At 41.2% G+C, this 26,985-nt stretch overlaps 2 protein-coding genes across 5 annotated transcripts in view; one reads left to right on the top strand and one right to left on the bottom strand.

Moving 5' to 3' along the window:
* UNK (unk zinc finger) overlaps window positions 1-20,552 on the bottom strand; it is a 47,346-nt gene extending 26,794 nt beyond the window's left edge. The window contains exons 1-5 of one of the 4 annotated variants that reach the window (XM_033139343.1): window positions 20,292-20,552; window positions 2,910-3,119; window positions 2,290-2,466; window positions 666-796; window positions 398-533 (exon numbers count right to left, since the gene is read on the bottom strand). In XM_033139343.1, the coding sequence (XP_032995234.1) occupies window positions 398-533; window positions 666-796; window positions 2,290-2,466; window positions 2,910-3,119; window positions 20,292-20,389 (752 nt within the window). In that variant the 5' untranslated portion in view covers window positions 20,390-20,552. Of the gene's footprint in view, window positions 1-397; window positions 534-665; window positions 797-2,289; window positions 2,467-2,909; window positions 3,120-3,574; window positions 3,599-3,753; window positions 3,789-20,291 lie in introns of those variants that run through there. The other 3 variants (XM_033139342.1, XM_033139344.1, XM_033139345.1) reach the window with 3 other exon arrangements.
* A 4,118-nt stretch (window positions 20,553-24,670) lies between these two features.
* Window positions 24,671-26,645, top strand: LOC117041047 (histone H3.3A). The gene is made up of 4 exons (XM_033139341.1): window positions 24,671-24,748; window positions 25,264-25,412; window positions 25,679-25,832; window positions 25,946-26,645. The coding sequence occupies exons 2-4, from the start codon at window positions 25,285-25,287 to the stop codon at window positions 26,072-26,074; spliced, it is 411 nt and encodes a 136-aa protein (XP_032995232.1). The 5' UTR covers window positions 24,671-24,748; window positions 25,264-25,284; the 3' UTR covers window positions 26,075-26,645.
* Window positions 26,646-26,985: the final 340 nt, after the last annotated feature.

Here is a 26,985-nt window from a genome sequence, read left to right as displayed (position 1 = left end):
TCAGAGATGGCTATACACCTACATGCATTTCTCAATATATGCAAGCAGGAGGCATTATCACAGCTCTAGGACACATTCCAGCAAGGCAAAAGCACTCGAGGAAGGTGCAAAGCAGGGCCATTGAGGGGTGCCTGAGAAAGGGTAACAGGGTTGGGACAGAGAGGCCTGGAGGGTCACATTTGGTGCTTGGGCCTGCAGTTCTCCCCCCTGGAGTTGAGAACTGCAACCTAGAACACACAGTAGTATTTGATTGGGACCCACTTGTAACAAACAGAACCATTTGTTTTACAATCTGTGTCTTAACAAAGGAAGTAATCACATAAATGGGTTCAATAGGTTTGAAGAAAACTCAAAACTACTGGTCCCTTCCAAAACACCAGATCTTGAGGCACTGTACCTGTATTTGTGTTTCCTGGGGCTCCTTCTTCTATCTTTGCTATTATGGTAGTAAGGGCAGGCATAACCCTGGCGACAGAGACGTGGGGGCTTCTTACATTGTTCTGTTTTGTAGTTTCCCAAAACATATGTTGTGTCTGTGAAGACAGGTGTGGCTGGTTAATTTGTGGTGACAAGCATATTGCTTCCTACATGAAGAACCTTGTGATAGGAGGAGCGGGCAGTCCAAGAACAATGGACAGCCCTATGTAAGACCCTAAGGAACTCACCTTGCCACCTTGGCTCTTCACTGAGTATTTTCTCTATCATAGCATGGCTAGCGGCAACTGCAGACTGACCCTCTATGCCACCCTCTGATGTAGTCTGACCATTCTGCAAAGCTTCCATGGCCTGAAGCTCCCTTAGGGAACAGAGTTAAATGAACAATAGGCAGGCAGAGAAGATTCAGAGAAAGAGATGTGTGTCTACCAGATAGGAGTTGCCACAATGCAGGAATTCCCATACATTTATTCTTTCTTTCTTTTTTGCTAAGCCCACTTTTAGAGATTCAGGATTTGTATGAGCACTCTGTCCTCCTGCTATTTTGGAGAAAACTCCTACAAGACATATTGCACCCCATTTTCCACTGTTGTTCTATTAATCCCCTATACAACACACACATTTATTTGCACGCAGGGGCATGGTGCTTCATGAAGAAGGTAAAATAAGATCCTGGTTGAATCTCAACTGGTGTGCCTCCAGCAAGTTAAATAGCATAATTCATCTTCCCCACCTCCCAAAACAAACCCAAGTAAACTCCTAGCATGCTTCACATATTCCTTTTTGATAGCCATAACATAGATAGAACAAACAAATACAATGTCTATTTATTTCCTAAACTTAAGTATTTTCATCTTACAGAAGTATTGGAAATAATACCTTAGGTCTAATGTTAACATCTCTTTAAACATGTTCTCCCGTATACTTAATGAAATGATATTTACCTCTAATGGCTGAAAGAGACACTTGGTTGCAGACTCAGGGCTGGGAACCCCAGTCAGTAACACACAACTACACATCAGCTGAGGAAGGGTGTGATCTGCAGGGAAGAAGCAGCAGGCAGGGGAAGGGTAATTAATCCTTCCCCTACTGCCACTTTCCCACAGCAACTCCCTCTCTAGTCATGGGACTCAGATATGCATCTGCTGCCTTGTAGGACGAAACAGATAAAGTGGTTGTAGACTATGGGGAAATGTGGATAGAAAAAAGGGTTTTTTTTCAGAGCATATTCCCATACCATAGCATCTTCCCTGTGAATCATGTCCTCTCCCTCTGCTTCACAGATGTATGGGGGTGACCAGAATTCCTAGACCAGTGTTTGCTGCCAATGTCTAGTTTCACCTAATCTTACAAACTTAGGCTGCTTGTATCTATACAAATCTTGTTCTAAGAAATTAAAGTCATATCATCCCTTTCTTTAAACTGATAGGTGATTCTTGGCAGTCATCTGGTGGTGGAGATATTCTGGGGGGGGGGGCCTAGTTGGAGGGGAGCAGATTTAACCTCTTCCTACCCACCTTGCTATCTTATGTCTAATGAGTGCAATGGTTGAGGCTTAGCAAGAGTCTGGCTTATATTAAATCTATTCATAATAATGGGGCTCCTGGCACCAAGATACTTGCCCAAGTCACCTTGTGATACATAAAAAGTCACAGGAAACGGTCTTAAAGGATTGTATATAACATATTATTTTGTGCGGGGGGAGGGCAGGGGGGGGAGGAAGAGAGAAAACAGAACACCATCATACTTCTGATGCTAAACACTACACATTCAGCAGCATTTTGTACTCTGATCTGTTCCATTTTGGCTTAGCAAGCATACTTCTGCAGACAAGGAACTTCATCCTCTACTAACCTGATATCATAAACTGGAGAGCGGAGGTCATGGGGCCCATGAGCAAAAGCACAGTGGAGACCGTTCTTGGTGCAGTTTCCTTTCGAGTCAGTCTCATGGATGCAGATTCCAGTTTTGTAGTAGCGCAGGTGATATCTACGTTCTGTGTCACCAGTAGTTCTATGCAGGAATGGACACCTACAAGGGGGGGGGGAAGAGAGCTCGTAGAAACTCAAAAGGCTGAAACATGCTGCGCAACAAGAAATTCTTTTTAGTCCTCACGGTTGTCAAATCCAGCACTTTCCCCCCATTTGTATCCTTTGTAAAATAAGGATATAAAATGAGGAATCGATCCTCAGGCCATTAATTTTAAAATAAACCTCACTAATTTCTCTAGGATTATTTCAGAGCAAAAAAAACCTTTGAATTACAGCCTTCATTTTTTTTGGGGGGGGGAATATATAGGTGTGGTGCAATCGTAATTAATTTTTTGTTCAAGTTTCTACTGCAGCGTTTCCACATTTCTTCATGGGTTCTTCTGCATGATTTTTAAAAAGCTGGTTTGTTGAATTCTCTCCTCTCTGTAAGTGCAGGCTAGAACCTCCATCTGGTCAAGTTAGATGCAGCCTTGAATAACTTACTCATCTCCTTCTGGACAGATCCCTGTGGTCTCATCGTATTTGGTGCAGTAAATGTCAGGACTGTAGTTAAAGGTGCCATCCCGACGGCGGATAGACCGGCGGCGACGCTGGTTGACAAAGTGCCAGTGGAAGCATGTATAGGGCCTATGCTGAGTACACTTGTGCTGCACAAAGAGTGGGCACTGCTCTGTGCGGAATTCCTTCAGGTATCTGTAAAAAGAAAGAAACTGGCCTGAGCAGAGCCCACAAGGTAGATTCAGAGGTTCCATCTCATGCACAGTCCTGTAGGTAACTCAGTCCCAAACTGATTAGGGCCTTTAAGATTATCACCAGCACTTTAATTTGGGTTCAGAAACACATTGGGACAGTGCAGCCCCAACCAACTTTTATTTGTTTCAGTTGAAGGTTTTTAACCACCTTTAAAAGCAGTCTCATGTACATTGCAGTTGTCCAGCTTAGATACTCATTTGTGCATAGATAACTGAAGCAACATCCATTCTTTCCAGGTAGAGTTTCAGCTAACAAACCAGCCAAAACTGAAAAAAGCACCCCGGCCATGGCTGCCACCTCATCATCAACATTTAGCATGGATTCTAGCAGTATTCACAAAATGTGAACTCGATCGTTCAGATGAAGTGCAACCCCTTCTAGAATCAGTTACAAACCTCCATACAAAAGCATATGTTTTTCCTTCCACAGGACCTCTGCCTTATCCGGATTAAGGTTCATCTTGTTCCCCCTCAGTTGTTCAAAACAGCCTCAAGGCAGCGATTCAGGAGGATTCAGGAGTTCAATAGTCTCCCTGGGATGAGGATTGTGTTAGCACCAGTCTTACTTACAGTACTTCAGGAGGGTGTTCTAAAGCCTGGGTGCCACCAGCAAAAAGCCCCTCCTTTGTATATGCATAACACACCTCTCCTGCAGCCTGAACTCACTATGGCTTGAATCCAAAGATGCATGTGTGTGAGTAGAGGGGGCGGGGGAAGCAGAACATAAGCTTTTTGAACTTTGGTGTTTCTATAGAAATTTTAACACTCCTTTTGCTGTTATCACAGTGGGATTGGACCTGAACACACCACACTGGTATTGGATGGATCTACGCTAACTCAAAATGAGAGGCCACAAGGAGAAAATGGGAGTTGATGGAGAACACTAAAGTGCACTAATTGGACCCAATTTAAGACCAAGCCATTGCTATGGGGAGTGGGGGTGGGGCTAGCCAGGTGTTTTGTCCCAGGTGAAGCCTCCAGAAAGGCACCATGGAGGCTCCCAACCTGTGTGGGTACGTGCACAAATGTGCATGGGGTGCCAAACTGGGTCTTTGACCCAGGTGAAACAAAGCTTAGTTTTGCCCCTGTTAAATGACTGTGTGGGGAAGCAAACCCTCAAGTCTGATCACCATTGTCAGAACTCGTTATTCCACTGATGCACAGCACACTTATTGTATGCCACCTTCCTGCCTATACAGTCATACCTTGGATCCTGAATGCCTTGGTATTTGGACGTTTTGGCTCCCGAATGTTGCAAGCCTGGAAGTGAGTGTTTCGGTTTGCGAACTTTCTTTGGAACCCGAACGTCCGATGGGGTTTCCGTGGCCTCCGATTGGCTGCAGGAGCTTCCTGCAGCTAATCAGAAGCCACACTTTGGTTTCCGAACGTTTTGGAAGTTGAACAGACTTCCAGAAAAGATTCCCTTCGACTTCCAAAATGACACCATAAAAAACTGAAATATAGAAGCTGCTGATTTATCTAAGGCACTGAGATAAAGGTAACCAAAGCCATTTCTTTAAAACCTGGATTACAGAAGAAAACACTAAAAACGTAGCCACCACAATCAGTTCAGTTTCATTTTCTATCCTATTGGGGAAATGGCTGTCTGCATGTTTAGAAAACTGGTTAAATATTAAATAAAATGACAGTATTTTTAGATACAGTCCTATCCAATTCTTATGCGAGCACGTGCATACACATGTGCTTGTATAGGTAAATGTACTTGAACTCTCCTAAGAAAATACTGGGTCAGTTACAAAACAAAGGAATACACAAACAGAAACCCTCAAACCCCTTAAGCAGACATTCCTTCACTGCTGAATGAATGCCTGAAATTATTCACATGAAAGAACTGAAAGCATCTAATCCATTTCCCACTATTTCAGTTGAATTATTACTTTTGGATTCTAAAACATTGGCTATTACTATAAAAACTGTTAGCATGGAGTGTATGATTACTGGCACTAAAAGATTACTATCAGAACCAATGGTACTTCAACTGCAGCTGGAGAAATCTGCTGAGAACAAGGCAGCAGATTTCTTCTTGCATGTTTGGATCTGCACCAGAAATTACATTATTAAACATTCACTATTGACTATAAATAATTTTATTTTAGCATGACCCCCTAAAGGTATCAACTCTATGCCGATAAAAGCATACAGAATACCCCTAGGCCTTCAATAGGTAAGCATACAATGGGGATCACAAAGAGTCAGGATCCTAAGGAAATAAGTACCGGTACATTGTTTCTACCCCAACATGCATCCTAACATTTTCACTTCAGAGAAAGTCATCAGTTCCTAGGCTTTACTGTGGATAACCTCAAATTGAACTAGCTAGCTCAATTTCAACATATCTTTACTCAATGAGTCAAGCAGGTAGAAATGGCAGGTACAAGCCAACCAGCAGCAATTCCTCTGGGGTTCATATGGTTTTAAAGCACTGCATATTGTCTTCATCATGGCAGGACCTTTTCCCTGAACAGCTATACAACTTCTTTCTGATACTACTTTAATATGTCAAAAACTTAACCAAGTAGGAGAGGCACACTATTCCGTAATTATGCTACTTCCTCAAAAGCAACCCAAAGAAGCTCTATTTTTAAATGTATGTAAGAATTCCATTTATAGAACAGCACCACATTTTGTTATTCTTTTATTTTCCCTTAGTTTCTAAATTAGTCACTCACGGGCTACAAAAACTCTCAGTTACCTCAGTTCAAGAACTGTTTCTCCAGCTTTGAAAATCAGGAACATAACCCACAATGGACCCTCAGAAAATTAAGGTCATCCAAACAGCCTCTCTCTAGTCAAATGAGAGCAGGACACATACCCTTTAAGTAAATCTGCAATTTGGAACAACTGATTTAGGCATCTGGAGAGATAAAAAGTAAGAACCTCCAGGCCACAGTTTCCTTTGATAGCACAGACTGTTCCAAGAACACTCACCTACAGGTAAGATTGCTTATGTAGGGAACATTTGCAGGAAGTAGGGTTTAAGTAAATGTGCTTTTTTGTATATGATACTTTTGTCCAGAGAAATAAAAGTTTAACAGAACCAATTGTTAATTTACATTACACATACCTACCTACAGCAATTGCAAAGTCACATGTTGTAGCCCTCTGCTTATCTCAATAAAATATAAAATGCTGCCTAGAACCCTGTGATAGTAAGTTATTCCAAGTGTTAATTGGTTCTGAACTGATGGCCTTATCAGAAATATCCAGTAGGCTGCATAAGTCATTCATTCAAGGGCTTTTCCATTGGAAAAAGGAATCTTAAGTCTGCAGCATGCAAATCACCACAAATATCTGTCTGAATTTGGCTCAAATGTGTTCTGTAATTAACATGAGGCTAACCATCTGCTTGTGCATATTTGATGATCCAGTGTCTCAGTTAACGGTAAGTGGGAATGCCAGTGCTGGCCTACTCTTCCGAAGTTTGGCTTGTGGCTGCTGATGCTGAAGAATCAACACCTTGGCCAAATTTAATTTTATCAAAAACTTTCACCTGCTCTGTAAAGCAGAATCAACTGCCCAAATGTGAAAGATTACTAGCTAGCTAAGATAATAAACCATACCGTATGCATGGAGTAGCAAATAGGATCTGCTAAAACCTCATGGTGAAATATCTAGAATGAACAGTAGCTGATAGACAATGGAAGCAGATGGGACCCACAATGCTTACCAAAGCATGCTAGATGTTGTAAAATAGAATTTTGGAATGCCTGAATATGTACAGCTGCTAAGAAAGTCAGGCTGGTAGACAGAAAACATTACATATCAGAAAGCTAATTGTTCTCCCAAAACCTCTTTCCACCAGATATCTAAAAATCTTTGTTATGTGCAAGAGACTACAGATTTTTTAGGCTAAGCACCACAGTTTACTTTATTTCTAAGGCATTCCTGCATCAAATACGAAACATGTTGTTTGTTCATTTGTGTGAGCATGAGACTCATAACCAGCAGCAATAGAAAACTACCTTACACAGCATCAGAAAATACATTCATCTAGCTCAGCATTGTTTACAGAGTCTTCCCCAATCTGGTGTCCTTGGCAGTTGTTGGACCAACTGCCAGCAGCACAGCCAATGATCAGAGATGATGGAAGTTGTAGCTCAACAATGGGAAGAGACAAAGTTGAAGAAGACTCATTCACATTCACTGGGATTTTAAACAGGGGGCTTTCCAAGTGCTCCCTCTCACCCTCCACTTTCCCACACTACAGATGCTGGTGACTGAAGCTAAGAACTCCTACACTGAAAACATGCCCTATACCACAGTGTCATAGCTCTTCTCCAATTTCTGGAGCCTCCAGGCTTCTATCTGAAACCTTGAGGAATCTCTGAGTTTGTGTAGGCAATACTGAACTAGGTAGAATAATGGTCTGTAACAGTATAAGGTGGCTTCCTAATGTTGAACCTAGTAGCTTTTGCATGCAAACCACTGCTGAACTACAGCCCCACCCCCTTAAAACATCACTTCATGAGAATATACACATGCTTCTATCTTAAGATTCTCCTACACTGTAACATCCAACTAATTTTTTGAATTTTCTGTATCAGCAATCCAAAGTAAACTGGTTGGCATCATCTAATAAATAGCTGTATGCTAATTTCTCAAGACACCTCCTGGCATAAAAAGACCAATATGTTTCTTTCTGAATACAACACTGATTACCATTCCATTATCTCCCTTCCACCAGCAAGACATAATTTTGCAAGCCTTGCAAAGATCAACCACCATTTAAGCTGCTCAAGACAACAAAAATTTTGTGGAAACAAATGAAATTGGGAATGAAGGGGTGTGGCAAATAAATGAAAGGGAAAGTGTTTCAATAAATGTACATCTGTCAAGATGACAGTTTTGGCATGCCTTGAAATAATCTTTAGCACCTAAATAAATATCAACTAATTAGTATGGAAAAGATCATTCAGGTAAGTCTTGCCCACAATTTTAGGCCTCTTATTTTTATTCAGCTCTTACCATACTCTTAGTATGATTTCAAAGAGGTTAAAGTTGAAGTGATTTACTTGATACCGATTAATTGTAAACACATCACTGGTAGGCTCTAGAAATATTTACTGCATCACGTTATCTGTTAAGAATGGCTATGTATCTTTGCCACTTAAAAACACCTACAGGAATAAAACATATACAGGCAGTGTATTATTGAAACCCATTCAAAAGGCCTGCAAACACCCTATCCCGCCCCACTCTGTCCCTATTCCACCTCCACTCCACCCTTATAGTGATGTTTCAGTTACACCTTTATGATGTTTCCAGGTCATTTCCAGGTTTGGTGTAATGCTGAACACAGTTGCACACATATTAAAAATGCGGATATGGGGGGGGGGGGTTGCCTGGGTATGTTAACAGCTCTCCCACTTAACACAACTAAAGATTGTAAAAGGGCAAAATAGTGTGGGAAGTTTACTTAACTCTCTGACCGAGGTTAGGGTTTTTTTTTACCGAGATGTTTAACTTTTTTTTTTAATGTTTTGTGAAATAAGACAAGTGAAGCATCTTCATATATCCAAAGAATGTAGTTAATGATAACATTCCCTGCCTAGGCATGATGTCCAAATGAGTGGTGGCAGTTAATCTTGGAAGAGCCTGATTGGATTCATTTCTACACTAGCTTCATACCTGTTAAGTTTGTTTGTTTGTTTGTTTGTTTGTTTTTACACAGAAGCAGCCTTGGTTGCCCTGATGCATACTTATACTGGGAAGATCATCAGTGGCTAGCTTGATACAGGACCTGATACAGCCCCCCACCCCAAAGATTTTTTTCTGCCTTTCAGTACTCCAACACTTCTAAAATAGAATCAGTGCTGGGAAATAATTTCATCGCAAGAAATAATTTCATTGCATGGAACTCTACCTGTGTCCCTAAGGACATCCTTGTCAAAGGAATCAACCCAAATGAGAAGATGTTGACAAACAGCTATTTATTTGCTTGACATGAAAATTCTCCCACAGATCTTCATATATTTAAGCATCGTCTTAAATTATCATTATACTGTGTGCAGCATTCATCCACTTTACTGGTGATCTATTATTGCTGCAAAATTAACTAAATTATAAGCCCTGTAACTGATGTATATTAATAATTGCAACAATCTTATAAGTATTGTGACAATGTAAATGTAATGCTGCTCTAAATTAAATTCCTGTCCTAAATTCAAGGAGGCATTAAATCTGATCACCAAGTCACCAGAGTTCATTTCACTACTGATCAAGAAACACAAGTAAAAAAAAGATAATGTGCCTTGCTATGGAATTATTTCAAGAACTTACCGGTAAAATGGAATTCTTGATCCTAAGAGATTTCTGGAAACATCGAAATCACAGCCATGACATCTAACCAAATCACAATACAATGTTACAAAACGGAATTGAGACCAAACTAGAAATTACATGACAGATACGTGTAACAATCTCATGATAGTTTTCTAAGGAGAAGCAGCTGTAGAAAGTTGTGAACTTGAGTGGAAGAGTTCTGTTCCCCCCTCCCCAGAGAAAAATAGCAGAGGGAGTGTTGAAGGTAAAAGGTTTAAGCCAGCACCTTTCCCCAAACCATTCCTCCTCACAACCCTTTGTGGCTACTTTTAATTATTTTCTTTTTAAAGGTCAAGGCTCAAGGGATCATTACATTTATTTGATAAACCTCATGTCAGCCAATAGGAGCTGATCTGCTATGCAGCCTCTAGTATGCCCTATAGAGGGCAGCTTTGAATGCTTATTTGGTCCAGATTTTGTTGGTTTGGGTATTAAGAAGAAGCTTGGGGCTATGAAATTCCTGCTAATGACTAAGAAGCTGATACTTGAAAGAAAGAAACTCTCAGTAATAAAGGGCCCTTTTACAAGTTTAATAATTTTTTACCAGCAAGTACAGTGTTACCTAGGGACGCGGGTGGCGCTGTGGGTTAAACCACAGAGCCTAGGGCTTGCCAATCAGAAGGTCGGCAGTTTGAATCCCCGCGATGGGATGAGCTCCCGTTGCTAGCTCCCTGTTCCTGCCAACCTAGCAGTTCGAAAGCACGTCAAAGTGTAAGTAGATGGATAGGTACCACTTCGGGCGGGGGGGGGGGAGGTAAACGGCGTTTTCATGCGCTGCTCTGGTTGGCCAGAAGCGGCTTAGTCATGCTGGCCACATGACCTGGAAGCTGTACGCCAGCTCCCTCAGCCAGTAAAGCGAGATGAGCGCTGCAACCCCAGAGTTGTCCGCAACTGGACCTAATGGTCAGGGGTCCCTTTACCCTTTACCTTACAGTATTACCTACCTAGCCAAGCTTCACAAAACAGACAGACACTTCAAATTCTACTTTTATTGCACTCATACACTATGCGTATATTTTGTCATCATTCATATTTCTTGCAGCTTAATCCTGAATTTTATTATTTAGAATTACAGATTTACTTTTTAAACTAAAAGAGGCAGATGTACTTCCTTTCAAGGAATGCTCAACCGTTGGAGAAACTTAGAATCATAGAGTTGGAAGAGACCACAAGGGCCATCCAGTCCAGCCCCCTGCCAAGCAGGAAACACCATCAAAGCATTCCCGACAGATGGCTGTCAAGCCTCCGCTTAAAGAACTCCAAAGAAGGAGACTCCACCACACTCCTTGGCAGCAAACTTGCCCCCCCCCCCAGATGAATAGAGAGTACGTAACATACTGTGAGTGGGACGCAGGTGGCACTGTGGTCTAAAACACAGAACCTAGGGCTTACCAATCAGAAGGTTGGCAGTTTGAATCCCTGCTACAGGGTGAGCTCCTGTTGTTCGGTCCCAGCTCCTGCCCACCTAGCAGTTCGAAAGCACATCAAAGTGCAAGTAGATAAATAGGTACTGCTCTGGCAGGAAGGTAAACGGTGTTTCTGTGCGCTGCTCTGGTTCGCCAGAAGTGGCTTAGTCATGCTGGCCACATGACCCGGAAGCTGTCTGCGGACAAACGCCAGCTCCCTCGGCCTACAGAGCGAGATGAGCGCCGCAACCCCAGAGTCGTCCACGACTGGACCTAATGGTCAGGGGTACCTTTATACTGTAAATAGGTTTGAATCTACAAACAGGGATATATTTATAACAGCTTTACAAGATTAGAAAAGAATAAACAGTTGCTATTCAGGAAAGTCCCTGGACTCCCTGGCTTTTTGGGTGAGTGTAGGGGAGAAGGAAAGATAGGCTGAACTGTAAGCAACCTCTTGCTTCTGCAACCTGTGTATACGCAGACTATGTTCTATAAAACACTAAATACAGCAGAAAGAAAAAAGATCAAATTGAAGATCAAATGCTTGCCTAAACTTAACGGCATAAACTGCCTGCCTGCACAGTCCAAGATTTCAGACCTGACACATCTCCCAATGGCAGGGATTTCTACAAGCCCAGGACCATGAGGAAGTATATGACCTCCCATCAGAGGTCAAGGAGATAAACAACTACCTGACATTCAGAAAATACCTGAAGGCAGCCCTGTTTAGGGAAGTTTTTAATCTGTGATATTTTAATGTATTTTAATATTTGTTGGAAGCCGTCCAGAGTGGCTGGGGAGACCCAGCCAGATGGGCGGGGTACAAATAAATTATTATTATTAAACTTGAGGACAGCTGTACCGCTGGTAACAATGAAAACCATAACAAGTTTTCACTGGATTGATGCTGTGTACATGATACTAGTAAAAAAAAATGTATACACCCAAACAAAAGAAAATCATGTCTGCAATAACTGTAATAAGTTATGCATCTTTTTAAGGAAACATTTACAAATATTCAAGAAATACAATCTGTCAGTATCATTTAAATATTTACTGAAGATTTAAGGTTACAAAGTTATGCACACTAACCTGGCAATAAGCTCTATTATCCACAGTGAGAACTCATTTCTGAACAAAATGCATAGGATTGCTCTGTTAACTTGGCCCTTATATTGTTTGACTCCTTAAAGATGGTCTCCTTGGGTGCCTTTCTGGCAGAAATATGAGAAGCAAATATTACCAATTAATTAAATAACAATCTGGCATTCAAACTAACTGTTAAAGTATCATCAACTTAACTAACAGAAAAACTAATGTACTTGGAATCATTAAAAGCCAACTATGGCTCACTGGGAATGTATCCTGCCAGTATTAAAAGATCTTCAGTGGCTACTGATTCATTTCTGAGCCCAGTTCAAGATACTAGTTTTGATCTTTAAAGCCCCTGACAGCTTGGAACTAAGGTACCTTAAGGGCTCCCTGCTCCTGAAACAATGTATCTGATTGTTAAGATCTTTGGACTCCACTGCCCTCTGTAGAGTGCCCCTACTAGGAGAGATGAGGCAGATGTCAACACAGGAGGACTTTTTCATCTGTGGTGTCCTGAATGCAGAATGCATTTAAATATTCACTAGGTGTCAATGCTGCTTGCATCCAAGTGAATAAATCCAAGTGGATCATTTTCAATGGGACTGCTTTTGAATGTGCATCTCCATTAACATGCTGGCATAACCAGTCAATTTTTTAAATGAATATTTTCTTTCCTAACACACTTGATCACTTGCTTTCACTTCCTTTGAATACAGCTTTGTCAATTGGCCATAAGAAATGCTCATTTTGATTCAGTCTAACATATTCCAAGGTATAATTTCCACACACAGATGAAAATCCAATGATTCTCGGGTTTAACTTTCAAATCATGTGGAACTCGCTGATATTGGGGATTTATAGCAAAATATTCTGAAATATAATAACAAGGGGAAAGCAAGGGGGAATCTGGAATAATTACATAGAATAGTATTTCCATTGTCAAACTACAAACAATGGAATATATATAAACGTTGGTTTTGCTGATATCCAAACCAAGGATCAGAATATAGACATTTCCAATAAATAAGTCATATTAATAGACAACTATTAAGAAATACCTAGCACTATAACATCTTTTCAGGTAACATGTCAAACTGTAATCAAACTCTCAGTGACTCTACTTCCCGGTGTTGTTGGGTTTTTTTGGGGGGGGGGAGAACGGGAAGTATTGGCATTACAGAAATAATGACACTGATTAGTCCCTTTTATAACTCATTTACAAATATTAAGGAAAGTAGCTGAACAGAAGATGAAAACATTCAGTAAGATGTTCACACAATGCCACTAATGTATAAAGCTCTCATCTAACTGCTTTCATATGTAACAACTGCCATGACATTCTGTTATTTTGTAACATTTCTTGATTCTCTATCCCCACCCCACCCCGGGGAAAACACACACACACAAACACACACCCCACCACAGAGCGCAAAATTGTAAAATGTTTCATATGACCAAGTCTTGAGAGCCAATAAAACATTTCAAGAACTATTCTTAGTGCAATTATAAAATTGAAATTCAAAATAAGCATGTCCTTATTATCTATTTACAGCAGAATACTGAAGAATGCTTCCCAATGCTACAGCCAAAAACCCTGTAAACAGATTCCAGGTGCCACCTCAACTCCAGGAACAGGGAAAGTATGTGAGCTATTTTGTCTTAGTATAAACCTTGTCGCCTGCAGCCAACTCCTGAATAATCCCATTGACTTAATTAGATACTGCAGCCCTAGTGTGACAGATTCATAACAGAGTTAAGCCAAAGTACTTTGATTGAAAATGAAACCAAAAATGCTTCTTTGGAAAAAAATTAATTGCTAAAATCAATAGAATTTTCAGGTAACTGCCCCAAACAGGTTTCCCTATTAATCAGCAAGTTAATCAGCTTGACCATGTGTAATAACAGGCTGCTACATTGCAAAAGTAAAACCACATCCAGCAATGGAGTAAGTTTTGCTCAGTTTGGTACAGAAACTACACCTGAATCGGTCTGCTGTAGGTAGTCATGAGTTCTGTGTTCATAGTCCCCTGGCTAGAAGGAAACATGTTGTCAAGATCGAGATGCAAAATTCCAAAAAAACATTACTTAGAAATCTCACTGAAATCCTTTTAATGCCAACACTGTTCTATTTGCTTATAAAAATAGACCATTAGTTCAGTGTTTTGCATGGGAATACTCAAGTAAATATTTCACATGTTCATTTTACTATGAAAGAAGACAAACATACCATGCCAATAACTACATTTTATCTTCAGCTTCTTCAGCACAATGAGCATTGTTCACATGGAAATCTCACTGCTTTTCACACTTATTCCTTATAGTTAATCCTTATAGTTCTTGTCTAGTAAACTCTTACTGTCTCTTATTCAGGCCTTCCCTTTTAATAACTGCTCTGCAGATTGCAAGTGGAAGAGCTAATGGTTGACTGATAGAATTAATATGCCATACTCATTGCTTGAACTCTTGGGGTTAAATCACCTCAAGCAGCCACGTCTTTGTTTATAACTTTACTGCAAATTTGTGGTGTTACAAAAAAGGAAGGTAAATTCAGGAGTGTATTATGGTTCTATGATTTCACTCACTTTCTTGCCTTGTTCACACATGACTTTAAACTAGTGGTTCCCATAGTGCGCAGTACAGCCCTCTGGGGTGGGTGGGTAATTGGATTATTTGGGAGGGGAGCTTAGAGGCACGGGGTAGCAGGGAGGTGCTGGAGATGTAAATAACTATGACTTCGAAAAGCTGGTGTCACTGGATCAAGTTTATCACTGTTTAAACGAAATAGTTTCAATTGCATTTTCAATGAATATGCAATTAATTGTTCTTGTTTTGATTTTTTGTGTTATTATATTCCTTAGTGGCTTGTGCAAACCACTATTCTGAATAATGCTTTTTATACAGAAGGGTACGGTAGGAAGCCCTAGAGTTGATTTTATGCAACCAAGTGGATGGTGGCCCAAAAAAGTTTGGGAACAACTTCTTTAAACCATAGTTGAAAGTTAACTGTGGTTTAAAACCCTTGATTTATTGAAGAGAAACAAGCCAACAGCCTGATTGACAAGAGGTTAAACAGATTTTCTAGTGGTCTAAGGATAAGTACCTTGCATAGCTTCTTGCTCCTCTGCACAATTAGAAGTCTAATGAATTTTATGAGAGCATAAAATGGCAAAACTGTTCCAAATAAAAATAAAATCAGCTTTAGTTGGCACAGAATTTGGGTTTCCTTTCTACACATTTTAAAATAATAATGTAAGTTCTGCGAAGTATACACAGCCTTGGTGACAATGCACCAGTGCAAACTTACTTCTACATAACAGAATTGAGATACAGTACATACAAGCACAAACCATAGTTTGCAAAAATAAAAATAAAAATTGGGGGGGGGGGGGAATATGAACTATGATTTGCTTCAAATCAGGAAGGAAGTGAGTTGTGGCACGCAAGGGAAGGTGAGAGAGCGGTATTTAGGCCTGTTTAAAGGTAAAGGGACCCCTGACCGTTAGGTCCAGTCGCAGACGACTCTGGGGTTGTGGCGCTCCTTTACTGGCCGAGGGAGCTGGCGTACAGCTTCCGGGTCATGTGGCCAGCATGACTAAGCCACTTCTGGCGAACCAGAGCAGCACACGGAAACGCCGTTTACCTTCCCACCGGAGCGGTACCTATTTATCTACTTGTACTTTGACGTGCTTTCGAACTGCTAGGTTGGCAGGAGCAGGGACCAAGCAACGGGAGCTCACCCCATCGCGGGGATTCGAACCGCCGACCTTCTGATTGGCAAGCCCTAGGCCACCCGCATCCATTAGTAACACCAAAACCATGGTTTAGCTTTGTATTTAAAGCAGCCCAATGCCTAAACATTTTATCTTTCTCACACAGCCACAATTTCTAGATTTGTGTTTTTTAAATGACATACAAAAACTACTTTTACATTCCAGCAACTACCCCTTCATAATTATATTCCTGCCATTTTCAATACATTCTAACATCTTATAAAAGAGAGAAAATATTGCTACCGTTTCAAGCCCAACTACTTTAACCAGTATATGGTGTACAGCTGGTTAAGGACACAAGAATTCTCCCTCTCTCTCCACTCTCTATCTGGGTTGTTATTTTGCTTTACCCAATTATCAAAATTGGAAATTTACTTGTTTCTAATTTCCAAAATTAAAACCCCCCTTCTAAAGATGCCTCTAAAGATGATACAGGTATGTTGTGGTTCCAGAAGTGGACCAGCATGTCTGAACTCAGTCATCTTAACCAGGTTTCATTATGAGACAATTAGACAGAAAATGATAATTGATCATATTTCAGTGTCCCTAATATAATGGGGTCACGACGAGTCGGACACGACTGAACGACTGAACAACAACAACAATATAATGTGGAAGGCAGTGTTCAAAACTCATTGTTCTATACACATTTTGTGACACGGAATTTCATTAACGCACGCAGTTTCTGAGCTCTGAGCGCAGTACTGTGCCTAAGATTTCAGATTAAAACTGCAGAGTGGAAGGAAAGGAATACCTTTTTCTGCCTCCCCACTTCCAGCTACTCTCCAAAGACTAGAGAAGAGACCCGTTTAGACCATGTGAAAAATGAACATAATATTTTAGCTGCAGTTCATTCATGTTCAGCTTTGTATTCTTGTTATTAAAAAGTGTGCCTAGATATTGCATTGTTGCACCCATAACCTAGGTTTAAGGTGCCATTTAGCTCCTAGCTTTCATATCTCAGTTTCTAACACTGGTGAAAAGTGGCTGTCAGTTTTTGTCTGGGGAAGGCAGATTCAAGAAACAATCATGTTTCTTCAAGGGGATATCTACAGTCATCAGCAACTTGTATAGTAACTATTATCTCTGTTCTCAAAGTTTTCACTTTGCAAAGACAACTGTTCAGTAGATGAAGTCATAACATACTATTAAATATATATATTACTAATTACTTTATAAATATGCATGTAGAGAAACAGTCCAGCAAGAAATTCCTCACACTTATAAGCAGACGTTAACTTATTAATAACTTCAGAACATTCAGCACATTTTAGTAACTTTTTGAGAGAAGGGATCAAGAAGGACAGATTACAGTCAGCAGAACCAGAATACACATGGTTCTCTCATTGCAAAAAAATTAAGCAAATAAATGCCAACCATTACAATTCTGTGAACACAAATGCATTTGCTGCACTAAGGCTACAATCTTAACCCCACTTACTCCTAGGTAAACTCACACTTACTTCAGCATAAGCCCTGATTACTAGTATAGTAAAATGCATGTGATCATGCAAAAACAAAGACTGCATTTGAAACATCAGTTTGCAAAGTCTACCAGCAAGTTTTGTCTGAGCAATTTTTTACAAGAAAACTGATTTTTAAACCTCAGAGATGAGTTCAGTAAACTTTAAAATACCGGTAATCAAAATGTACCCATAAGGCAAAAATGAAAACACACACCTATGAACTGTATTCCTGGTATCATTTATTTCACCATTTGATTTTGTGTGTGTGTGTTATCATACTTGTAAACTAGGCCTGAAATAAAAATTGGTTGAGTCCCAATTGAGCAGCAGAACAAATATCCAAGCAATTTTGCACAACAGTTATGTATCCAATTTATTTTATTGTTCAACTTTGCCTCTTGAAGCAGTGTACCACATTCTGGCTGGGAAGCCATTAATTTCAAAACTTATTAAATAAATGAGCATTTTGCATGGAGCAGGTATACTGGAGCAAGCTACAGCAGCAGGATCTTCTGTGTTACAAGTAAGACAAATCTGCACTAACATTTGTTATCTTACTGTAATCAGTTAAACGCAGTGACTGCTTGTAGCAGTATTACTAGCTCTGAGCATTTTACTAATTTACAACATTTTTATTCCACTTCTCCATATCCTTGAGACAATTCACATGTCCAATCAGAAGTATGCCCTATTGAGTTCAATGGATTTAGTTCAAGGAATGTAGGTACAGTGGTACCTTGGTTTACGAACTTAATCCGTTCCGGAAATCCGTTCTTAAACCGAAACTGTTCTTAAACCAAGGCACGCTTTCCCTAATGAGGCTTCCCGCTGCCGGTGCCCTTCCACTGTTTGGATTCCGTTCTTAGATGGAGGTAAAGTTCGCAAACCGGGACACTACTTCCGGTTTTGCAGAGTTCATAAACCGAATCATTCTTAAACAAGACTGTTCTTAAACCGAGGTACCACTGTACAGGATTGCAGCCTAAGATACATGAAGGGTTGCACTTTCTCAGTTCTAACATGACTGTACTTCATTTCTGGCCAATTCCGTGCCATATATTAGCTTTGTATTATACCACAAGACACATACAGAAATGGAGGCTGTTTCTAGCGTAGTACCACTGTCCCACAACACCATGCCAAAGTACTGTTATAAGAATTACCTGAAATGCCACTGCTTCATATGGAAGTCTGTGGCGATACGGAGACTCAATAGTTGATTCTAGGTTCAAAGCTCCGGTCGGGAAAATGACAGAGACCAACAAGTTGATCAGGCAAAACAATACTGATCCTTTATTGAGACAAAGAAAAAAAACTACAGCTGTAGGGTCCCTGCCTTCTAAGAAAAAGGAAAGGGCCCCGATAAATGGGAAACCCTTAATATTTATACCCTCCTATTCCCATACAATCCAATGGTGGCTGGAAGGTGTGAAAAACAAGGGTCTTACACGGAAATTGGATAGTTCATGGAAATAATGGGTGTCCTTTTCATGTGGAGGGGTGTCAATTCTTCCCCTTATCTTCCTATGCGAGACAATAGCTGCTAGCTCATCAAAGGAGTAGATTGACAGCCCTGCTGAGAATTTCCTTCCTGAGGGGTGATAGGTGATAAATTCCTGAGGGGTGATTTGCAAATGGAATGAAGAGGAAGATGTTTGAAAGCTGTGCCAGTAGATCATGGCGTCGAAGAGGAGGATTCTGGGAACTGGTGAATCGGGCCTCATCTCCAGTCCAGTTACCCCTCTCTGTTCATGGCTAAAATGGTAAAACTAGACATGCCCTGGCATCGCCCCCCCCTCGTAAATTCTTATAACAGTACTAACACCCTTTGTAGATTTGCACCTGCAGTGCAATATTATAGAGGTTGGTGATGTCACCAGTGGCACATAATTCACTGTCTGGTCCAAAATACCTGCATTTGCTTAGCAAGTTATTCACAGAATTAGGTCACAAGAGAATTTACCAGGATTTCTGAATGGAGTGAAAACAATACTTTCCTCAAACAATTGCCACAGAACACTAACATGCCATTTATTTCAGAACTCAGTATCCCTTTGACCTTTTTCTACTACGGCGACTGAGAAAAAACACTATTTTATGCTTTCTCTTTTTGTTACCATTTTTTCTCTAGAATTATAGCAATTTACTCTACATAACGTTTCTCCTGGGCTTGGGATCCTTTACTTCACAGAACACAAACCACAGCTCCCCTAATTCTTGAAATTTTAACGGGGCACCTCCTGAGAGAAAGACAAAGTAACCCAGTGGCAAGGAAGAACAGCAAAGAAAGTCAAAGCTTTGGCAAAGAACAGCTTAGATTTTATGGAATGGTCCCTTTACTCTAGAAAAGACACTTCGAAATAAGAGAAGGGATGCCCTTATTTGTGTTTACCACAAGCCCACGGCAATTAACACGAGGCTCGTACTTGAGAAAGAGAGAAAGCAAAGATTGTATATAAACATAATAAACTAAGCCACTTGTTTTTCCAACATTTGACTTCACAACCGTCCTACTTGGTGACATGGGAAAACGCATTACCGTTTTACTAGGCGGAAGAAGGCAGAGCCGAGAGAGAGACTACCAAGCACAAAACAGATGATTTGGGGAAAGGGGGGCGAGGAAGATTACAAGAGGTACCCACTACCCCCCTAAAGTCAACGTAAAGGGGGCCATGGGGTGCGCAAGCCGCAACGCATCATGGGTATCGCGCGCCTCAGCCTGTGGGGTGTGTGTATTATGTATGTGGGGCTGTTCTTGCGCGCGCACTCGCGCGCGGGAACGGAAAAGCGCGCGGCGGGGGGGTGTCAGCTCCCGCCCCGCCCCCTCCCACTCAGGCGAAATTCCACCGGCCCAGGCCGGCCACGACCGGTTCCAGCCGGTTCCGGGCGGGCGGTTGGCTTCCGTGCGCGCGAGCCGCACGCTGCCCGCTGACGTCAGGCGTGTGTGGCGCGCGGGCGGGTGCCGGGCGGAGGGGTGCGGCGGCGGCGGTCGCAGCAGCAGTAAGTGGCGGCTGCGGGTGTTCTCGCTACGTACGTGTAGTGCTGCGGCTTCTCGGGCTGCGCCTGGAGCGCGCTGGCGGGCGCCACCGGCCCGGTCGCGGGAGGCCCGGTCGCTACCGGGCCCTTCGACATGCTCCTGCCTTCCACTCCCTCCGCCGCCGCCCGCTACCACCGAGGAGGAGAGCTTTATTATTCACTCTGCGCGGTCCGCACGGAGACCGCAATGCGCAGGCGCTGCCGCCGCCATTACCGCCCCGGGTTACCCAAAGCATGCTGGGGCTTGTAGTCCCGGTGATGGCGGAAAGTCCCCCTTTTCTTCTACTGGGCTTCCGGCCAATGAAACTACAACTTCCAGGGGTGCCCTGCGCTCGCTGTCCCGGATTGTGCAACAGCGCGGGGTTTCATAGGAGTTGTAGTTCGGATGAATCCTCCATGGATTGCCATCAAGCGGATTTAAGTAGGAGCAGCGCTATGCAAGCCTCAAAGCGTTTTGAACAATTTAGCCGCGCGTAAAACTGATACAGCTATCCAAAAGATGTTAACTTGGAAGCAAATGTCAGCATATAGGAGTGCAGATGTAGGAGTCTGTGCACTCGTCTTCTGGTAAAGAACTGTAGGATGTTTATAAGATGGCAAATCAGTACTGTATGGAATTCTGGTTGACAACGGCAGCTTCTAAAGTGAAAGAAAATCAGGGCTTTAAAATAGTTGATTAGACGAAATCCTCATAGAATAATGTTTTGCTGTGATTAGAACATGATGAGCTATTGTCTGCTGTTGTGAGGTGTCTGAGTAAATATAATAGTTTGTCATAAACTATGCCACTTACCTATAAAATGGTTAAACCTTTACAGTAATAACTAGATATGTATAGCCACTGTTAATGCAATGACTTTATTGCACATAAATTTATTTACATAGAACATTTCAGAAGACGAGATACTTTACAATTCCTCTTTCAGTTGTGTAGTTGGCATGGGTCAAATCATATACAGTACTGAGTACAGTATCTCCCTACTTAGGTATATTATGCTGGCTTCTATGCATCACACTGCTATGTATGTTTCTTGAAAGTGATCCATACACTGTTTAGTGCGGCTTAAAGTTTGCATAGGACTGAAGTCTTATGCTCCCAGACTTTTACACTGTTTATTCAGAAATGAAGCCATTTGCACTTATTTCCAAGTAAACTTTTGGGCTGAACAGGCCTTTTAAACTTTCTTTAGAAAAGAATCTTTCTGAATGTATCTGAAGAAGTGTGCATGCACACGAAAGCTCATACCACGAACAAACTTAGTTGGTCTCTAAGGTGCTATTGGAAGGAATTTGTTTTTATTTTCTTTAGAAGGGTTAAAGTAAGACTCCACCCCCACACAAACACTTTTAGCCTCTTTATGGCAATATTTCAGGTACAATGTTGCATCCTGTTAGTGTTACATATGTTGGTGAGGGTAGGCTTTCATCTTGCTTATCCTTTAACATCTGGAGTCAAGGAGTGAACATGAGGACAGAATACTCAGTTATTGCTCAGTTTGAAATTGGTTATGGCCAGAGACACAGCTTAATCTTATCTCCTATTGTATTTGTGATGCAAGCACAGACTGACACCACAACATGCGAGTTCCCAGAGAGATTGCATGTGCTACATTCTTCCCTGGTCCTCCTGTTGCTCCAGGCTAAGCCATGGCTTGGCCCAGGGGTGCCCTCCAAAGCCAGAACCATGGTTTGTCTAGAGACATGGTAAGCCAAACCATGGCTTAGCTGATGGTAGTATGGGAGGAGGATGACCAGGAAAGCAGCACTCCAGGAACTTACACATTTACACAAAGCCATGCAAACTGTGTTGGTGTGGAAATCAACTAGGAGAGAAAGGTGCTTGCCCTTAAAAGCAAATGGGAAATTGCTTTGATTCAGTTCTTAAACAGGGCAAAGCTGTACTGGAGTTAGAAGCTAAAGATATCCTGGACTGGTGGGATACAAGGAATTGATTGGCTCTCTCACCCATGTTATAATGCTTCTGTTATTGGTAAGGGCTATGCTTCTTTGAATGTAAGCAGCAGTGATGAATGATAGTGCTATTTGAGTGAAAGATTGTCCTTGTGCGATGCTGGGATCTCTGAACCAAGTCTTGTGCTATCAGCAGCAAATCATAAGATTATGGCTGGATGTTGGTAGAATAGTTTCATCGCAATAAGATTTTCTTAGACTTAAATTCTTATTGATAGGTATGAAAGACAGACTTACTACTCTTATATGTTGAAAGTCTCCCACCTCTAGTTAATTTACTTGTGTATCTCACTCTTTATGTGTATAGGTTTTATAACAATTAAGTGGTATATAAATTTTGTTAAATAAATAAATATCACAAATGCTCTGTTGTAGTCCTTGGTCCTACTCCTGCATTCAATTTAGTTCATTTGATCTAATGCACAGATGCTATGAGGAACCCAATAAATCATTTATTGCATTGTTATTATCATTAAGGGGGACATACCTATGTGTCCAGTTTGTCTCATTGTAGACTGACCAAATAAGTATACCATGGCAAAGAAAGGGAGGAAAGTTAATTCAATATAACAATAATTAGTATTTGATTGTGAAAACAATTTACAAACATTTAGACCTTTTTTCTAATGGGAAGGGGTGTGGCAGTGCCGTGGTGTCTGTTCTGTGAAACTTGGGTGTTCTAACACCACAGTAATGTATATGTTTACTCAGAAGTCCCACAAAGTTCAATAGTGTTTACTCCCAGGAAAGTGATTATAGTACACTACAACTAAATAAAGTTGTACAAATAAGTACGACTAAGTACAAATAAAGTACAACTATTTTTTAAGTTTGATGTTCAATAACTAAATATAGTGCTTAAAATGAACAGCATTTGGTCACATCTGTTTACACCTGTTTGGAAATGCATATGTTGTGCATCTTCATGCCACATATATTAGTAATCTTTATCACTGTAATAAAATTTCTGTGAGCTAGTGGAGGATAAGGATTTCGTAAGGTGTGCAGTATATGTCCCATTGTTTATATCTTTAATTTCATCTTGATTGCATATATAATGTAATTTCAGCACTGAGTGTGAAACAATTTTGAGATGTGTCTTCCTTGCAACAGAAATGCCCAGGCTAGTAAAGATTATGTAATTGGTTTTGCTGGATCTGAATGAATTTTCAAACCTTACCAACATCTTTGGTTCTATTATCTTATAGAACACTATGATTAGAAAGAATAATAGACTTGTCAAATTTGCATCCTGTTAAATACTAGAAGTGTAGGGTTAATTAATGTAATCATTAGCTATTGTGTGATCAGTAATACAGGAATTTAGAGAATGCAGTACCTGTGCTTTAATAGAACCAGGTATATTGTTTTTACTTAGGATGCATTTCATATATAAGAAAATATGTCAATAGTTTTGTACATATCTGTAGTCTACACTTATCACGTTTCACACCAGACTGCAGTATTAGGCCCTCATCCTAGAAGCTGCAGGGAGTTTGTATAAAGAAGCTAAAATCACTTAGCATAATGTGTATTTGCTAAATAGGAAATTTTCATATTTTAAATGTTTTGTAAATATGTATGTTACTTATTGCAGGTATTTATTTCATCATGCAAGCCAGCTAGAGTACCAAATACTCTAGTTTTCCTAGCAAAGTATTTGTATTTTACCCACTAAATTTGAATAAGAAATATGTCTTCTATATACTGTTAAATTGAAAAAAATATAAAAAATTTGTAACCTTAGTATATTTGAGTTATGATTATGTGAAGGGTATTTTAAAGGGGCGTTTTAATCCGTGTTCTGTGCAGCATTGTTTAATAAATAATCCGTGTTCTATGCAACATTGTTTAGAAAATAATTAATGACATATTTGAAGTTTCCTTTATTCCTACCACTTGGTCCGACGCTAAACAGTCAGATATATTCAAATACGACTGCAACCTTGCTACCTGGCTTTACCATTTTCCCTCCTACAATAATTTATGTGGCAGTATTTCCTCCTGTTTACCCGCCTCATTCAGTCTGGGACACTCCAAACGGACAGCTTTTCTTTCCCATTGACTTTCTATTGTGGAGCTTTGCAACAAAAAGTAGGATCCAAACTATGTTTTCTGCCGGCCAATCACAACCTTCTCCTGGGCACCAATTCCGATTGGTTTGCTTCAGCTCACGATGTCCAATCAGAGTGCACATTTAGCAACCAATCGGCTGTCGAGGTTCCATCCAATCACGGCCGAGATTTGGGGAAACGGCCTTTGTGTCAGTTAACGTCACCGCGCCAACGGAGGTAGACGCCAATGGCTCCGTGCGCTGCGTGTCTGTATTGTGACGTCATGACGTTCTCGGCCCCCTCCCTCTATAAATAGAGTGTCCCCGCGCTGGGGAGGGGACAGTTGCGGGTTCGTTGGGGAAGGAGTAGGACGTGTAGCTGGTGGCTCATAGGAGCGGAAGTGTTTTTAAAGGCTCCGTTCCTGAAAGTGGTGAGTTTCGGCTTGGGGCGGACAGAGAGGGTGGTGGTTGGTGGGGGCGAGGAAGATGAACATGTATTTCTCGTTTTTTGGGCCGTGTTTCGCGAGTGGTGGGGGAGGGGTGGTGAAGGCCGCTTTGTTCCGGTTCGCCCGCAGTGTGTATGTTGGGGGGAGGGACGAGATAGTCTAATAGTCGTAGTCATGGCAACTTAACTACCGGCGGGGGTGGAATGGAGCGGAATCGTGGTTTCGGTTCTACAACTACTGCGCGTGGGCGGGAGGCAGCGTGACTCCCGGTTCCTATTCCCCGGGGGATGTCCCCGTTGGCCGTCGCGGAGGGAGCAGCGCCCTGACATCTGCTACCGGTACTATTCGTCTTGCGCTGCGGTTCCTCCGAAGAGTGGCGGGGGTGGGGGTGAGGTTAGTGGAAACTGGCACGAAGTGATAGGGAAAACACTAAAGAGTTGGGAGGGTGTGTTGGGACTAGCGCTTCCGTTGCTAACGTCTCGTTTGCGTTTTCCTCCTAGAAAAAAGTACTGTAAAGGGAAATGGCCCGTACCAAGCAGACAGCCCGTAAGTCCACTGGTGGCAAAGCTCCACGTAAACAGCTGGCTACCAAAGCTGCTCGGAAAAGCGCTCCCTCTACTGGTGGAGTCAAGAAACCTCATCGCTACAGGTAATTAAAGGGGGGAGATAAGAATGGCTGCCTTTTTTTTTAATCAGCATTGAATTCCGGAAAGCAGGCCGGGGTTCATATCTACAGACTAAGAGATGATAAGGGCTGTATTGACAGTACCTTAAAATAGATTCTGTTTTAGGGAAGTGGTTGCCCACTCCGCAGCACACTCTTCGCTGCTTTAAGGAATGCTTTTCTGCTGGCAAGATCTGAATTTAGATATTGCAGCTTGTGGCCTTATTCACACTATTCTACTAATTTTGTAGGCCTGGTACTGTGGCACTGCGAGAGATTCGTCGTTACCAAAAGTCCACTGAACTTTTGATTCGCAAGCTTCCGTTCCAGAGGCTGGTAAGGGAGATTGCTCAAGACTTCAAGACAGACTTGAGGTTCCAGAGTGCAGCCATTGGTGCTCTGCAGGTATGATTGTGTTAATAGTTACTTTTAACCAGATATGCTGGGGGGGGGGTAGGGAAAAGGGTTACATGTACCAATTCATGGTTTCTAACACTATCTGTCTTGTTTTAAAATAGGAGGCTAGTGAAGCATATCTGGTGGGTCTCTTTGAAGACACGAACCTGTGTGCCATCCATGCTAAGAGAGTCACCATCATGCCCAAAGACATCCAGTTGGCTCGTAGGATACGGGGGGAGAGGGCTTAAGAGGAGGCAGTTTTTATGGTGTTTTGTAGTAAATTCTGTAAAATACTTTGGTTTCAATTTGTGACTTTTTTTGTATGAAATTGTTTATAATATGTTACATTTGTACTTAAGTCATTCCATCTTTCACTCAGGATGAATGCTAAAAGTGACTGTTCACATAAAAACTCAGTGATGTGAGCTTTGTTGCTCAACAGTGACAAGTTGCTAATATGCAGAAGGGATGGGTGATCTTTCTTGCTTTTCATGCATGTTTCTGTATGTTAATGACTTGTTGGGTAGCTAAAATTGTAAGGTACTAGAATTGATATAAATGTGTACAGGGTCTTTTTGCAATAAAACTGGTTATAACTTGATCCAAGTGTTTAACAATTGGGGCTGTTAAGTCTGACCATACATCACTGTGATAGAATGTGGACTTTCAGAAGGGTAAAACTACAAGTCTTAACCACAGTGTAACTTACAGTTTCCTAAAAACGTAAACCTGGCAGCTATAGAATACACTATGTGCATTTATAATAGCTATTTTATATATTGTAGTGTCAACATTTTTAAATTAAATGTTTTACATTCACCTAAGGAGTCTTGTCATTGTTGTGGGGAAAGTAGTATTACTATTTTGTCTTACACTATCCCTGCTCAAATCAAGTTAAGCCTGTTCCTTGCTTGGTATGCAATTCCAATTACAGCAGAAGCTTGCTGTACTTACGTAACCTAGAGTGAGTAAACGCTAATTTGGAAAAGTTTTCCCCATTTCTAACATTAAATGAACAGAACACTGTCAGACTTGGTGTTTTTAGGCCTACTATTAGTGATCAAAGTACTCAAGTGGTATAAATTTGGTCTTGGGTATTAATACCCTATCCTTGCTGCCTTGGTTGGTTTCTTCATGTACCCTTTTTCTCTTACACTTT

This window comes from Lacerta agilis, chromosome 2 (genome assembly GCF_009819535.1).
Source record: "Lacerta agilis isolate rLacAgi1 chromosome 2, rLacAgi1.pri, whole genome shotgun sequence".
Classification (NCBI taxonomy): Eukaryota; Metazoa; Chordata; class Lepidosauria; order Squamata; family Lacertidae; genus Lacerta; species Lacerta agilis.
Note: the sequence above shows the minus strand (reverse complement) of the source record. Positions and strands in the feature narration are given on the sequence as shown.

Coding starts and splice junctions, on each gene's coding strand:
- LOC117041047 (XM_033139341.1), top strand. CDS start 25,285: ATGGCCCGTACCAAGCAGACAGCCCGTAAGTCCACTGGTGGCAAAGCT. Junction 25,413..25,678: donor AAGAAACCTCATCGCTACAG/GTAATTAAAGGG, acceptor CTAATTTTGTAG/GCCTGGTACTGTGGCACTGC. Junction 25,833..25,945: donor CAGCCATTGGTGCTCTGCAG/GTATGATTGTGT, acceptor GTTTTAAAATAG/GAGGCTAGTGAAGCATATCT.